This window comes from Alosa sapidissima, chromosome 22 (genome assembly GCF_018492685.1).
Source record: "Alosa sapidissima isolate fAloSap1 chromosome 22, fAloSap1.pri, whole genome shotgun sequence".
Lineage (NCBI taxonomy): Eukaryota > Metazoa > Chordata > Actinopteri > Clupeiformes > Clupeidae > Alosa > Alosa sapidissima.
This window is the reverse complement of record NC_055978.1, coordinates 18598214-18612216: the sequence shown is the minus strand read 5'-3', so window position 1 is coordinate 18612216 and position 14003 is coordinate 18598214. Positions and strand designations below refer to the sequence as shown.

The 14003-nt window shown below is 44.3% G+C and overlaps 1 protein-coding gene across 1 annotated transcript; it reads right to left on the bottom strand.

Moving 5' to 3' along the window:
- Window positions 1-540: 540 nt before the first annotated feature.
- On the bottom strand, window positions 541-6202 carry btg1 (B-cell translocation gene 1, anti-proliferative). Its single transcript, XM_042078353.1, has 2 exons — window positions 5790-6202; window positions 541-2384 (listed from the first exon to the last, which is right to left on the bottom strand). The coding sequence occupies exons 1-2, from the start codon at window positions 5932-5934 to the stop codon at window positions 1978-1980; spliced, it is 552 nt and encodes a 183-aa protein (XP_041934287.1). The 5' UTR covers window positions 5935-6202; the 3' UTR covers window positions 541-1977.
- Window positions 6203-14003: the final 7801 nt, after the last annotated feature.

Here is a 14003-nt window from a genome sequence, read left to right as displayed (position 1 = left end):
GGCTCGGACAGAGACCCCCCCCACCACCACCACCAGGCACCCACTCTGGACACATCCCCGACTACACCCACCCCCTCCACCCACAGAACTCCAGCTGCACCCACCCACCCAAAGGAGGTCCAACGATCTCAAAGGTCACAACAAACAGCTGGCGATTCTTTCATTTGGAAATGGAAAGTCAGTGCTTCCTTTATCTAGATCTCTTTTCATCTCACTCTCTATCTCTTTCATTCGCTCTCTCTCCCTCTGTGCGTTTGAGCTTTCCATATACCCTCTAGGCTCTAGGAGATTTCTACAGTCACATATGGAGCGCAGTGCTATGGTGTAATAACAAAATCAGTACAACGACTTGCACTTGGTCTGTGTGTGAGTGTCTGAGTGTGAGTATGTGTGTGTGTGCGCGTGTCTCACGACTGCTAAAAGCTGCACAGCACAGCACAGGAACACAGCGAAACACAACAAAACACAACAAAACGAGAAAAACTATCTGAATGCTTCAGCTTTTTGTCTATGCCTTCGTCTATTTATTTTTTTTCGTGTGTGTGTGTGTGTGTGTGTGTGTGTCTCAAACTTAAAGTTACATCCATTAAAAAAAATCTCCTCGGGAGGAAATGGTCTTGGCGAGAGAGGGCAACATAACAAAGCGAAACCAAACAAGCGGACCCCAGGCCTCCGAGACACCCGGGACGTCGGAATGCAGCGTGGTTCGAGGAGACCTCGACGAGTACATCCCACATGGGCCCTTCTGTCAAAAGTGCATTCAAAGTCATTTCTTGCGGGGCGGCAGGGGGGGGCAGAAAACAGAAACAACACATACCCACCTTCTCTCTACCTTCAACGCCAGGAACCGCTATGCTACATACTTACATTTGGTGTTTAACAAGGACTTTGGGTGGGTTGGGAGCAGGGGCTATAAAACAGAAGAGGGGGGCAGTCGGGGTATTATTCGATTGTGATTTTTTTTTGACAGTATGACATTCATCGAGCGGGAGGGGAACATATGCGCGGCTCCTCCCTGGAAACAAAAACAAGAAGAGAAAACGCTACGTGCATGCAAAGGGTTGCGCTGGTGACACGGCGATGGTATCCATGGTAACAGGTATCATGAACGCATCCCCCCCTTGCAGCGCCACAAAACGGCACCGTAAACGGTTAAGAGGGCTTTCTGCAGTTCTGTCTTCTGGGGCCTCAGAAGTCCAGTATAAGAGCTGATGTCCACCCAGTGCTCAATCATAACGAAAAAATAAAATAAAATAAACAAGAAACAAAACCAAAAGAGATTGCCCTGTGGTCCAACAGAGAGTAGTTGTCTTAAAGAGGTTTTGAAATGGGCACGGAACTGAGGTCTGGACAGACATTAGCTCAAGCTGGACTTCAGACGCCCCATGTTGTGTCAAAAGAAAGAAAAAAAATAAATTCAAAAAGAGAGAAATATAATTTCTACTCCTTTCACATGTCTGTTTCTTTCCTTTCTGAGATGCATCAGACTCATGCATCCAGACAGTAGCTCTTTACACAAAGAGGTTTGTGGTGATGGTGATGGCAGTTAAGAAATAAAACCATTTGAAAATAAAAGTGCAAATTCAACATTAAAAAGGAACACCTTTTTAAAAAAAAAAAAAACAATAATAACAGCCCCGCCGTTTCTGGCCTGGCTTCGTCCAGGGAGGGGCAGACACTCCGCTGGTCTTATAGCTGCCCCAGTGTGTATCACTACAACATCTCCTCACTATCCCCTCATATAAGGGAACTTAATGGCAGATCCAACAACAAACACCAACAAACGTGAACGTAAGAGACAAGTGAAATTAAAACCTGTGAGGTTTCCATCACCTGCATGATAGGCCACATCCTCTGCTTTTTTTTTTTCTCCTTTTTCTTTTCGTTTTTTTTTCTGTTTTTTTCTTTCCTTATTTAACTTTTTGTATGCTTTTTTTTCCTCGTTATCTTAAAAACAGCACCTGTGCCCCGGCAGGCTTAGCTGGACACGGTCATCATGCTGTACGCTTTGGAGGGGCTGGTCCTCCCCAGCAGCAGTTCTTCCTTGCAGCTGATGTGACTGTCCACCAGTGAAGCCACCGCGTGGGCGGAAGGCTGGCCACCAGTAGCCATGTTGACCGCGTTGTTGACACTGACGCTGACGCTGGGCTGGGATTCGTAGAGCACACAGATGGAACCGTCCTCGCCGATCCGGTAGGACACCTCGAACGGGTCCACCCAGAGCGTGAGCTCGCTGGGCAGGAGCACGTAGAGCTGTTGGATGGTCAGGCCGATGCGCTGGGCCGCCTGCCCCACCAGAGGGTCCATCTTGTGGTTGATGCGGATGCATCGGTACCCAGAGCCCTTGCAGGGACGGTCAGGGAACCAATGGTGCTTGTATTGCTCTGTAGAAAGGGATGGGAGGGAGACACACACACACACCATATTGTCATGAATATTACATGATAACTGGTGATGGTGAGGCTATGATAATCACAGGCACAGCCATGAAAATATCATCTCTGAGGAAGCTAGAGGAAAAGTTCTTTGCATTGGGGATTGTTGATACCAAACACAAACCATAGAGCAGGTTTCATCAACTTTAGGGTGAACAGAGTTGACTATATTCTCCCACTACCATGTAGGCACTAATTTCTAGCAAAATTTGCTAACCTAGAAAATAGCATATTTTCACTGGAACATGATTAAGCCAAGCAAGGAAACTAAAATATATAAACAATGAAAAAAAAATGACCATAGTTACATTATACTATATTATTAAATACTGTGTTTACATTGTATGGAGCATATTTAATCTCAAAGTCTGTTCAGTATCGTTTGGAAAAGATGTTTTAAAAAGCCGAGATGTGGAAATTCACAGCAAGCGAACGATGAGAGGAGAAAAAAATATGATTGGTTGATAAACAGCCATAAAGTGCCTGTTAGCTCCCGCCTACGTGACAAAGAGAGCGAGAACGGGTGGGGGGAACAGAGGGCGGGAGGGGGGAGGGAGGTCTGATTGCACAATCCCCCCCCTGGCCCGTCATCTCAAAGTCCTCCATTGATGGCTGAAGCCCTGTGCTAGCAGTCAATAGATACACCTCCTGTTTTTTTTTAGAGGGAATAGCCTCCGTGAAACACTCACTAGTTATCCACAAAAGGATCCGTTATGGACGTGCTAGCATTGCATTGCTGGTCTTGTGTCTTTTGTCTGTGTGCTGTCCTACATACGTTGAGTGACATGAAAAACATTATTCGCTGCCAACGGCGTAAACACATGACAGGAAAAGTCCTACTAATGTGAGCTGGCCTGCTTCTGTCATTATGGAAAGCCAGATCACATTCATATGCACTGCTGTGGGATTGTGGGGGAGAGGCAGAAGAAACAAACGGGGGAAAAAAATGAATAAAAATGTACATCTTCACAGGGCTCTATTTAGAGACATCCAACAATGGCTTCCCTTTCTGGGCCAGCGTTATCCAGCGACAGTGACAGTGTGTGGGTTTTTGGTTTGGGTTTGGGTTTGGCGTAGTTTTCGGCGAGAGAAAGGGACCGAGTCTGAGCGTGGCGAGGACATGAAAGACGACTGGTGCCCAGGAGCCACCTGTACTCGTCGCTCCGATAATGGCTCCAGTGTTATCAAGAGGGGACGCGTTGTGCTCGCTTAATGGAGGGTTTGGCACGGTCAGAACAAAGCAATAAAAGCTTACTGCCTGCGGGTGGGTGAACCGCAACTGACACAACAGAAAAAAATACACACACAAGGCACAGCACAAAGGTCACAGAAAAAGCCCCATTCCACCGACACAGATACTGCCTGACAGGAAACTAAAATCTAAGAGTCTAACTTAAACATTTATGCTTCATAACAGCAACGGAATAAACAAAGTAACACAAAAAGGTGTAAAGAGCACAATTCTTCATCATTGTCCAAGCAATAAAGGTCCTCGCATGATGTGAAAATGCCAAACACAAAGAAAGACATGTTTGTCTGAGATGGATATGCGGAAAAAATGGCTCCTCGTTGTGCTATTATAACAAACTGTGACATTTCAGTATCATGTTCTGTGAGTAATGTGTAGGTGTTTGTATGACACAACCTCTAGAGCAGTTCAGACCTCTGTCTTATAAACCGTGGCTTGTTTACCGTCAGGCCAGTGTAGAGGCCTTTCCTAAGAAGCCTACTTTGTAAACAGGAAATGGCCATAGAGATCTCTAGCAAGGGGTTGCTCAACCAACCACTGTGTTTTCACTCAGATGATCCAGACTTCAATCTCCCAACACTCACACACATCCTATTATTAATCCATTACAGTAGCAACAATAGAGCTATGTGCGTAATGCTAAACAGAGGGGCGGCTGGCCTAGTTCAGTCTCAGCCGTCAGGGATTGCTCGGTGTTGTTTTTCTCTCCATCCCCCCACCGCGCAAAACTCGTCAGCCTCTGCCCTGGTGTGCCTCTCGTCCAGACAAAGAAGTGAACACATATACTTGTCAAAGTACCCCCTGCCCCGACCCTCTTTGCAGGGTTTACCCTCTTGCCCCCCCCCACCCCCTGCTTGCCTTCCTCCACCGCCCCCCCCCCCCCACCTTCTCTGAAACCAGCACAACATGGAGACTGGTGGTTGCCCATCCCCCAAACCCTCTTCTTCAACTTCTCTGCCAGTGGCCAATTTCTTTCAAGCCCCAGTCAGGAGCTGTTTACAAACACTGCACCAGAGTGTAGAGCCTGCAAAGAGCTAGTTTTAGCTGCCGAGTAGAGTGTTGTTAGCTCACGCCAATGCTACAATGCGCTGTTTAGAAGAGCTAAGGCTACTCTGTGCTGCTGCTATATTAAGGGTAATATGGGTAAGGGTAATATGTGGTGCTAAACATTGTTTACTTCTGATTGTTGGAGGGCGCTGTGAAAAAAAGGAATCATTGATAGAATGTATGGGATTCTGTTTGTTGTTGTATCACTGTAGAAGCTATAGGCTATATTTCAATTTCACCAACTATGATAAAATAAATTATTAGTAATATACAACTTTTCTTCAAAACCATACTGATAGCCTACGAGAGGTATTAATAACTCAGTAATTACGTATGATTTGTTTATGAACATCCTGGAATTGTGTTATGCTTGCAGAGGGCATATAACTGGCATTAGAAGAATTCTAACGCATTTGATGGAGGAAATATATTAAAAATAAAGAATACATCAACAACGGATTTCAAATTATTGTGTCTGGAAAAATAGTCCAGAGATGTATAAACTAAATAGGTTAATGTGTTGTCCAGTCTTCGACTGCCCTACATGTATCCGTCGTTTCCTTGTTGGCTACGCATTACGTAATTCTTCTGCCTGGTCCCGTTCTCCTGGGAATAGACTCAACCATTCTTCGGCGGAGTATGACCAGTAGGCGCTTCAGGCTATTCGGCAACAAAATAGCATACTCTTTTCAATTTGACGCTTACAGGTAAAACAGAGTACATAGTACACAGAAGTTAAGAAACTGAGGTTTTCGAGCTGTTTTCGTTTGAGGCTTGGACAAATGGCGTCGTCAAAACTAGCTCAACTACAGGATGAGTGTGAGCGAACATAAGCTAGCATGAAAGGATATCTATTTTGGCAGTACGTCCGCTCTATAAGCCTAGCCTTTTGTGCGTCCCAAAGTCTTTGTTGACAACATTTTCTCGCAACGGGCATTAAAACAAATACTTCTCAAACACTAGAGAGAGTAAAAATACACAAACAAATAATAGAGGACATACTCAACAGCAACAACACATACTAAAGGCTGTTTTTTTCCACGGTTGGAAAAGCTTACCTGCTAATATATCCTGTAGGGTTTGGCTGAATGTCTGAAGCTGTCTGTCGTTTACGTGTCCTTTTATCCGCAGGAATCTGGACAGAAATCCGACGGCTGCGGTGATCTCTGGTTTCATCGTTCCCCGAGCACAAAGGGTATGCATTGAGAAGGCAACGGCGACACGGCTCCGTGCGCTTTATCTCTGTTCCTTATCGCGAGTGCGGCTTTGTCACCGTGCGGATTATGATCCTTGTTCTTCGCGTGTTTTATTTCTCGCAGGCCTATGCAGGGCATTTATTTTTTCGAAGCAGGGGTGATTTAGAGAGCGTGTGTTCCGGGATAGTGCAGTGCAATCGGAGCTTGATGTTTGTAAATAGCCTCCACGGGACACCCTCACGCAACACTTCCTTCTTCAGAGTGGACCGAGCTACGTGAGAAGTTGGGTTATATATGGCCCCCGCCAACCCTGACGCCGCATCAGCAGCAACAGTGCAAAATAGCACCAATCACTGCCGCGCGCTCCTTAGGAGGAGTGAACTTGATTGCGTCACGTCTCTAGAAATAAACAGAGCATAGGACAGACAGAAGTTAACCCCTTTCGTATCCAAAATGGACTGTGCCGTGTTGTTGTTGCTGCTCAGAATGGAGAAAGACATGTAATAACAAGGTTAATATTTGTATCAGCATCGAAGACAGAACAACACTTTTTATTCCAAGCATTTCATAGACAATGTATTGTGTTGAATGGATTGATGCTGGTCTTCCAAGCCAAGAGACAGATGACGGTGCAATGGGTTTGCATCAGTTTACTCGACTGGTTCGATTCCGTGTTGTGTGTGTTTCCCTTATCATCTATAATTCCCCCCTCAATAATATCACCATGTAACCATTTATGAAAGCATAATTTAGAGCCTGTGCTATTACAATTAACTGTGAGGTCAAATAAATCTTAGCTGCAAATGTGTGTTCAGTACGCTACACCAAAAACACTTATTGTGAATTGTGGGACAGACAGACAGACTACTTTGGAACTGAGAGAGAGAGAGAGAGAAAGACAGACGAATACACTTTCTCAGTTTTGAGGAAAAGGGAGTATCGGTATGTGTGTCTGGATTTCTGTTGCCTATACACCCTTTTCAGTGTGTGTGTGTGTGTGTGTGTGTGTGTGTGTGTGTGTGTGTGTGTGTGCGTGTTTATGTCTGTCCTTGTCATTAGCAGTTGAGGGGCACCACAAGTGTGTGTCCCCTCAAAACCCCAGCAGCAGTGCACTCCAGACTCCAGTAGTCTAAATCGGCAAACTTAAGACACAGGCCTCAAGCACTTACTGAGGGTCCAATCTCATCACAGTCTCATTTGTGGTACAGCCAGGGCCTCTTTATGCCTCTTCTCTGACTTCTCTGCATAGTCTGTCTGCCTCTTCACCCCCTCCATGTTTGGTACTGTCTGTCCACTAGCCACTTGTACCACTGTCTTTATGCCTCACTGTTTGCGTGCTATATTAGCACATTAGCACATATGCATAACCCCCCCCCCCCCCTCCACGCCACAGCCGAACTGTGGCCACACTTATACATTTTCTTAAATAGTTAAATATATAGATATATAGACTTTACTTTATTTCTGCATTGTTGCACTGTTGACTTACTCATTTGCACTATCACCATGACCACTATCACCATTGCACTACCACCATGACACTCATTCACACAGAGCACCTTAGAGCACCTTACCATACCTTACTATGCACAGAGAATCACAGGCTCAGTCCCTGTCTCAGTCATTGCAAGCGCCTCTGATTTATTAATCACCACTATGTGGATACTGTTTTTAGAATTGATTTAGATTAAGTGTTATAATTAGTATAATTTGTATTTTTGTAATTTGTATTTTAGTATATTTTTATATATTGTATTAAGTGTTAGTATAATTTGTATTTTAGTATATTTAGCATATTCTTTATCTTCTACTGTCCTTACTGCTTAGTTGTGGTTTTATATTATATACTTTAATTACTCTTTCTGCTGTTAAAGAATGTATGTATGCTGCTGAGACCTTGAATTTCCCCTGGGGATCAATAAAGTATCTATCTATCTATCTATCTATCTATCTATCTATCTCTTATTATTCTCTGTTTTTCCATGTCAGTCCTGGCCTGTGTATCAGGGCAGAACTCCCAGTGTACTGTTGCAAAAAAATGTTCTCAGACCTGTTGTGTGAGTGTTTTGTGGCTTGCCTGTTTGAGGTGAAGGTCACTGAAGTAGATGATATGAAGATGAGGTATTTTTAGGTAGAGGACCAACGGCTGTTTCGCACATCTGTGAGTATGTGTGTGTGTGTGTGTGCCTCTCTGTCTGTGCTTGTGTGTGTGTGCAAGTGCAGGGATATGAAAATAGACCTAGGTAGTCTTATTTAACTTTGGAGCAAAATACATATTTTACAGAGGTCTTGGTCTTGGTGGTGGACAGGGCAAAACCTTAACACTGTTTAAACTTAGGGAGACATGGTTTACTGGAAAGAGCCAGCAGCCCCTGCAGTGAAACAAAACGAACCTGAAACCACAACTGACCCCCCCTTCAAAAAAAAGTAAAAAAAAGCTAAAGGTACTGGTGTGGTATTCACGGCCCCAATGAGTCTCCGTGGCAACATAGCTGAATTATTTTGTTTCAGGGGCCCTTTGGACACATGAAACCCTTAGGTGATACCAGCTCACACATCCACGAGCCCAGTGAAAAGCAACACCGCTAACTGGATTCATACAGACAGGGAAGAGACAGGAATAAAAGATAATTCTACTTTCACTGCAGAGGCAACATATTACACTCTATTTCATCTTGCTGTGCAGCGTTTCGAATGCGAGGTTGATCGAGCGAGAGAGGCAGAGACAGAGAGCGCGAGAGTGTGGAAGAGATCTAGTGTGTCTTGTGTATCTCTTCTTTGTGTGGAGCGTTGTCAGCAATCATCTGTTACTGTCAGTTGCTCTCCCTCTCTCTTATCATCTCCTGCTCCAGAGGCAGGGTTGTCCTCCCTCTTCCCTCTCTCTATCTCTCTCTCTCTATTTCTCTCTCTATCTCTCTATTTTACTTTCTCTGTTTCAGCCACAGAGGAAATTCTGGGGGAATTTTCACAGGCGCCCGTCAGCTGTGATGAGTTTGTGTACATATCCATGCGTGTGTGTGAGAGAGAGAGAGAGAGAGTGTGTGTGTGTGTGTGTGCTTCCCAGATGTTAACATAACTGGGAGTGTCTTCAGTCCAGCGCTGGTAACTCGGATGAATGATTCTTTTCATGTTGGGCTCCGTGGCACGTGAATGAAGGAGAGGAAAGAGTGAGAGAGAGAGAAAGAGAGAGAGAGAGTGGGAGAGAGGAATGTGTACTCCACCAGCTGTTAAAAAACAGTCTGGGTGCCTGCTGTGGACAGTCAGTTTTTCCACACACACATCACACTCTCACAGATCCACACACACACACTCACACACTTATGACTGAGCACACAGACAGATTGGTTCAGAAAGACCTACAGGTCATGACTCGTCTCCTAACATTCACCTTCAGAATGAGTTTCGGTTAGCGACTGAATGACTGACCTATTACACTGCCGAGTTGTCCCATTTACCTATAGACTCAGCTGCAGGTATCTGACAGGCAAATCACGGAACTTTCCATCCCGGAGTGGCTCAATGCAAAGTCCCATAAAATCTTCACTCAAAGACACCACCTATAGTGTCCATGGCTCCTGATGACACCTAGTCTCCATTACCCTACATGCCTGGCGGCCTTCTTTCCTTCCCTGGGCGGCATATGTTTTCCTCAGCTTTCTTCCCTCCTCTCTGAAACCTCTCAATCCGTTCAATTTCTAACCTCTTTTTCTCTGTCTTGTCACTGTCACCCCTTTCTGTCTCTCTCTCTCTCCCTCTCTCTCTCTCGCTCTCTTCTTTTCCATCCGTGCTGTTCTTTGCACTTGTGAGCGAAGAGTCTTAAGATATCCGTGCCTTCGCAGCTGGCGTTAAACCCAGCAGCTGTGGATATTGGCCTTCTCATCCCACAGTGGATTTCAAAGATAAACTCTCGTATGATACAGTTTTTGAGTGCATTTATGAACCTGTTTGTCTGTGTCTTTTAGGAGTTTGTCCATCGGTTGATTATTAGTGTTATATTTTCAATTAAATAAAACATCCTTATCAGAAGTTGTTACAATATTCCAATGTATTGTAATTACTATGTAGATAATATGTTGTAGGGTGGACTATACTGTGATCAAGTTAGCCTAGTATGCCATTCATGAATTCTGTGTCTGGTTATAGCGGTGTTCATTTATTTGTAGTGTGCATAGCATTTTTTAGTGTTAGCCACATAGAGGCTAAATCCGAGAGGCGTGGGCTTTATTTGTCCTCTGGTATGCGGCTGGTCGGGTACTATGGACACATATGGGTGGTCGAGGTGGCGGCTGAGTCGACTGGTGGCATTGTGTATTTTTAGCAGTGACATTTGATTCCCATTGCTGGTCCCCCACTGGGCAAGAATGTATTGAGGGGGACTCTTCTTCTAGGACAATCCCTTCATGGCTCTCTATGACAACTGGTGACTCACAGGAAAAGTATTTATTTGTCAACAGTGATTCACACATGTGCATGTGTGGTGAAAAATCAACTTCTTTGCTGAAGAGGTTTAGTGTATGTTTATGTTTATCTACTGTATATGTTAGTTCTGTTTATGTGTGTAAGTATGCATTCATTTGGCCATGGGGAAAGTGTATGTGTGTGTGTGAGTGCGTGTTTGTAACGGCACGTTCTGAGACCCGTGTGGACGGTTTCTGGTTTCCTGTCTCTCCCTGGCTTTTTGCAGCATAGTTTCACCATCCAGCATGTGAATCACCAGTAGCGACAGCCCAAAGGAGGAAACAGGGTGTGTTTGTGTGCATGTGTGGATATAGAGGGAAAGCCTGAACCTCTTTGGTGGTGATGACTCTCTATGGGCAGACTGGAATGAACCAGAATACACTGGACTCGCTGGTCTCTCAGAGAAAAGGCCCGAAATGGACGTTGTAATAGAGAAGAATTACATGGCTATTTCATGCTAAATATAAACCATAAAGCTACTTGGCATGTGTCACGAGACACCGGAGTCGAAGGCAAGTTGAATGTTAGAAAGTTAAACTCATGCTCATATTTAAGGGGTCTACCCATTTAATGAGCTTATTCATTTCATTTTGTCTGATACAGTCATCAGCAGGCTCCAGTGCATAGTGGGAGTGAAGGGACTTTTCCTAGCTGAAATGAGACTTTTGCTTTTGTTTTCCTAGGCACCAAGGTCAGTAAGGTTCGTTGCGCCTACAGTTGCCTTCAGTGTTGCCAAGTCTTGAGAGAAAAGTGAGCAAACCGGGTCTGGGAAAACAAGCCCAAAACAAGCGACCTAAAAAAGAGCCTCAGGTTATGCCTGTGAGTGGCCGTAGTGTCATTTAGAAGAGCAACTGACAGCCAGCTGCACAAATCCAGTATCATAGCCTACTGCTGCCCTAAAGTGAGTTCATTTGCCAGCAATGTTAGCCTATGTAGGCTACTTTCTTTAACTTTCAAAATAGCCTACGAGTGCTTTAAACACATGCATTCGGTTGACTTATTCTATTCTTTGAAGGTTTTGTGAGCTCTTTACATTTCAGTTAACCCCATCACTCTGACTTGGCAAAGAAAAACTTCTGAATTGTACACAGATCCTATGCAGCATAGGGAAAGCATGGGTAAAGGCAAGGGAGAGGCAGCAGGCATATGGAGAAAGCCCAAAGGAAGCTACCGCACAAAAAAAAACAACCACAAAAAAAACGCAAACGGCAACTACTAATATTTTCAAGCAACTTTGCAAAAACTCAAACCCAAAGTCACTTATAACAAGCGGACTTGGGAACACTGGTTACCTCATGTAGATATTAACCCATAAGAGAACCTTTTGGATAGCCTGACGACCCAGGCCCACATTAAAATGTAGGGTCTGGGCACTCACCGTTCGCAGTGCTCAGTCCGAGGGGCGGGATAATCGGTTGTCTTTCAAATTCCCTCTGCACGCAATAGGACAGCGCTGAGTCCCATGCGTTTTCCCACCAGCGGAGCTAGTTGGCTAGTTCAAACTTTTGCCATTTTAAAACAAGCTTAACTCGTGTCACACTGTTGGCCAACAGCAACATCCATTTTCTTTGTTTCAAGTAGCAGGGAATTCAAGCCAAACCGTTGCAACTCTGCCATCAATCATTATGTTAAGCCCACCTAACGACTGTATACACGATTTGATTGGCCTGATAGAAGTTTAATTTTTCGAGCTCACAAGCCAACGGAGAGTTGCTAGACTAGCCCTGGAAGCAAATGTAATTTGCTGCCGCTAGAGTGCGTCTAGATTTCTAGGCTACCTTTTGGACTCAAATGACCTCAAATAAAAAAAATAATAATCAAAATGTTATTTACAATACAATAATACAAAGTATGATATGTAGTATGATATGTAGTGAAATGTTTAGTTGCCTCGCCTGTGTTGAATTAAATCTATAGGGGGAAAAACTTCCAGGGTAAACTTCCAGACACTAAATTAGTTTTCGACACCAGTGTCACTGTGGGTTAGTGCATGTGCACTTTCTTACTTACAATAGCAGTTCTGCCTTTACTGGCTCTAGTGGGAGTTTGTGGTCTGTAATGTTTTGCGTGTCTAGAGCCACTTAGTGCAGGTATCATCATCGGGCCATGAGGGCGTAGCCGCTGGCCAATTGAGGTTTGTTGCAAACCTCACGCCTGCGTCACATGGGCCCTGTGCCGGCCAATAATCATAGAGGAATAATTACGCCGAACAGTGAGGTCATCATTTGAGGATCGACTCGCCCACATTGCATGGATATTCACACTTCTCTTCTCTTTCTCTCTTTTTCTTTACCCCCTTCCTCTCTCTTGTTTTGTCTCTCTCTCTCTCTCTCTCTCCCTCTTCCTCCCTCTCTCTCTCCCTCTCTCTCTGTGTGTGTGTGTGTGTGTGTGTCCACTCGTTTCGCCTGGCAGATTTAACCACTGCGTGCAGAGAGCGGGTGTGAGTCACCATGAAAAATGGATGACGAAGCTGTAAGAGGCATAGCCATGACTCACCCTTGAAACGACCTAACACACACACACACAGAAACACACACACACTTGCCAAGCCGACAGCTGCTTATCAGATAAAGAGGAAGATCTGACGCAGACATAACACGCTTGACTACCTGGCTGTCCCCTAGACGTTACTTCATTTAAGGAACTATGGATGGCCATCCCGATCAATCGCCTCTCCGCCGACAGTATCAGACTTACGCCTCACAAAACCCTCAGTACAGTGCACCTTTAAGCCTGTGCAAGTCTAATATGTCAGGATTACCATGGAGATTAATTAGGCCATTACTTTAGCATAAGAGGTGAGAGTATTGGAGACTAAAGCCGTCTCCCGTCAAAATGGAAGGATCCTTAAAGGAGAAATTCGATCTTTACATGGATCTTGATCGCTATATGTTGCCAAGTACTGTCGATAGGGAAAAAAACAACCAAAATCAGTGCTCCCAGTGAGCTACAATGTTAGGTCTGGGGGCATCATCTAAACCAGTGGTTCTCAAATGGGGGTACGCGTACCCCTGGGGGTACGTGAAGGCACTCCAGGGGGTACGTGAGATTTTAAAATATACATATATTTAAAAAGTAGAATCCATGCAAAAATACTTTAAAAACAATAATTTAATAAATATTTCAGGAAAATATAAGTTCATAAAATTAATTTTATATTTCAGTAGGCTATTCAATTTCATTATCCTAAAAACCCAGAGTCCCCCCCCCCATACCAGGATGGTTTTAAGTCCTTTTTTAAGTCTGTTTTTCTCAACTAAAAATGCTTTTGCGCTGGTTAGGGGGTACTTGGCTGAAAAAATATTTCACAGGGGATACATCACTGAAAAAAGGTTGAGAACCACTGATCTAAATGTGCCTTTTTTGCCTCTTAACAGACTCAAAATGTCTGTGCAACATGAACAGGGCCCTTACGTGACAAAACGATGCGTTTCCAACTCATTAACTGTGAAGAGACTGTTTGAATTCAAAGTTTGTACTCAACAGTACTCTGCGACGTCAGGATCCATGTAAAAATTGTCCGGATTTCTCCTTTAAACCCTTAATATTTGTTTTTCTAGGTAGAGCAGCTGGTGAATGTTTATGTGAAGCCATGCTATCTCTCCCTTGGTGTTTACC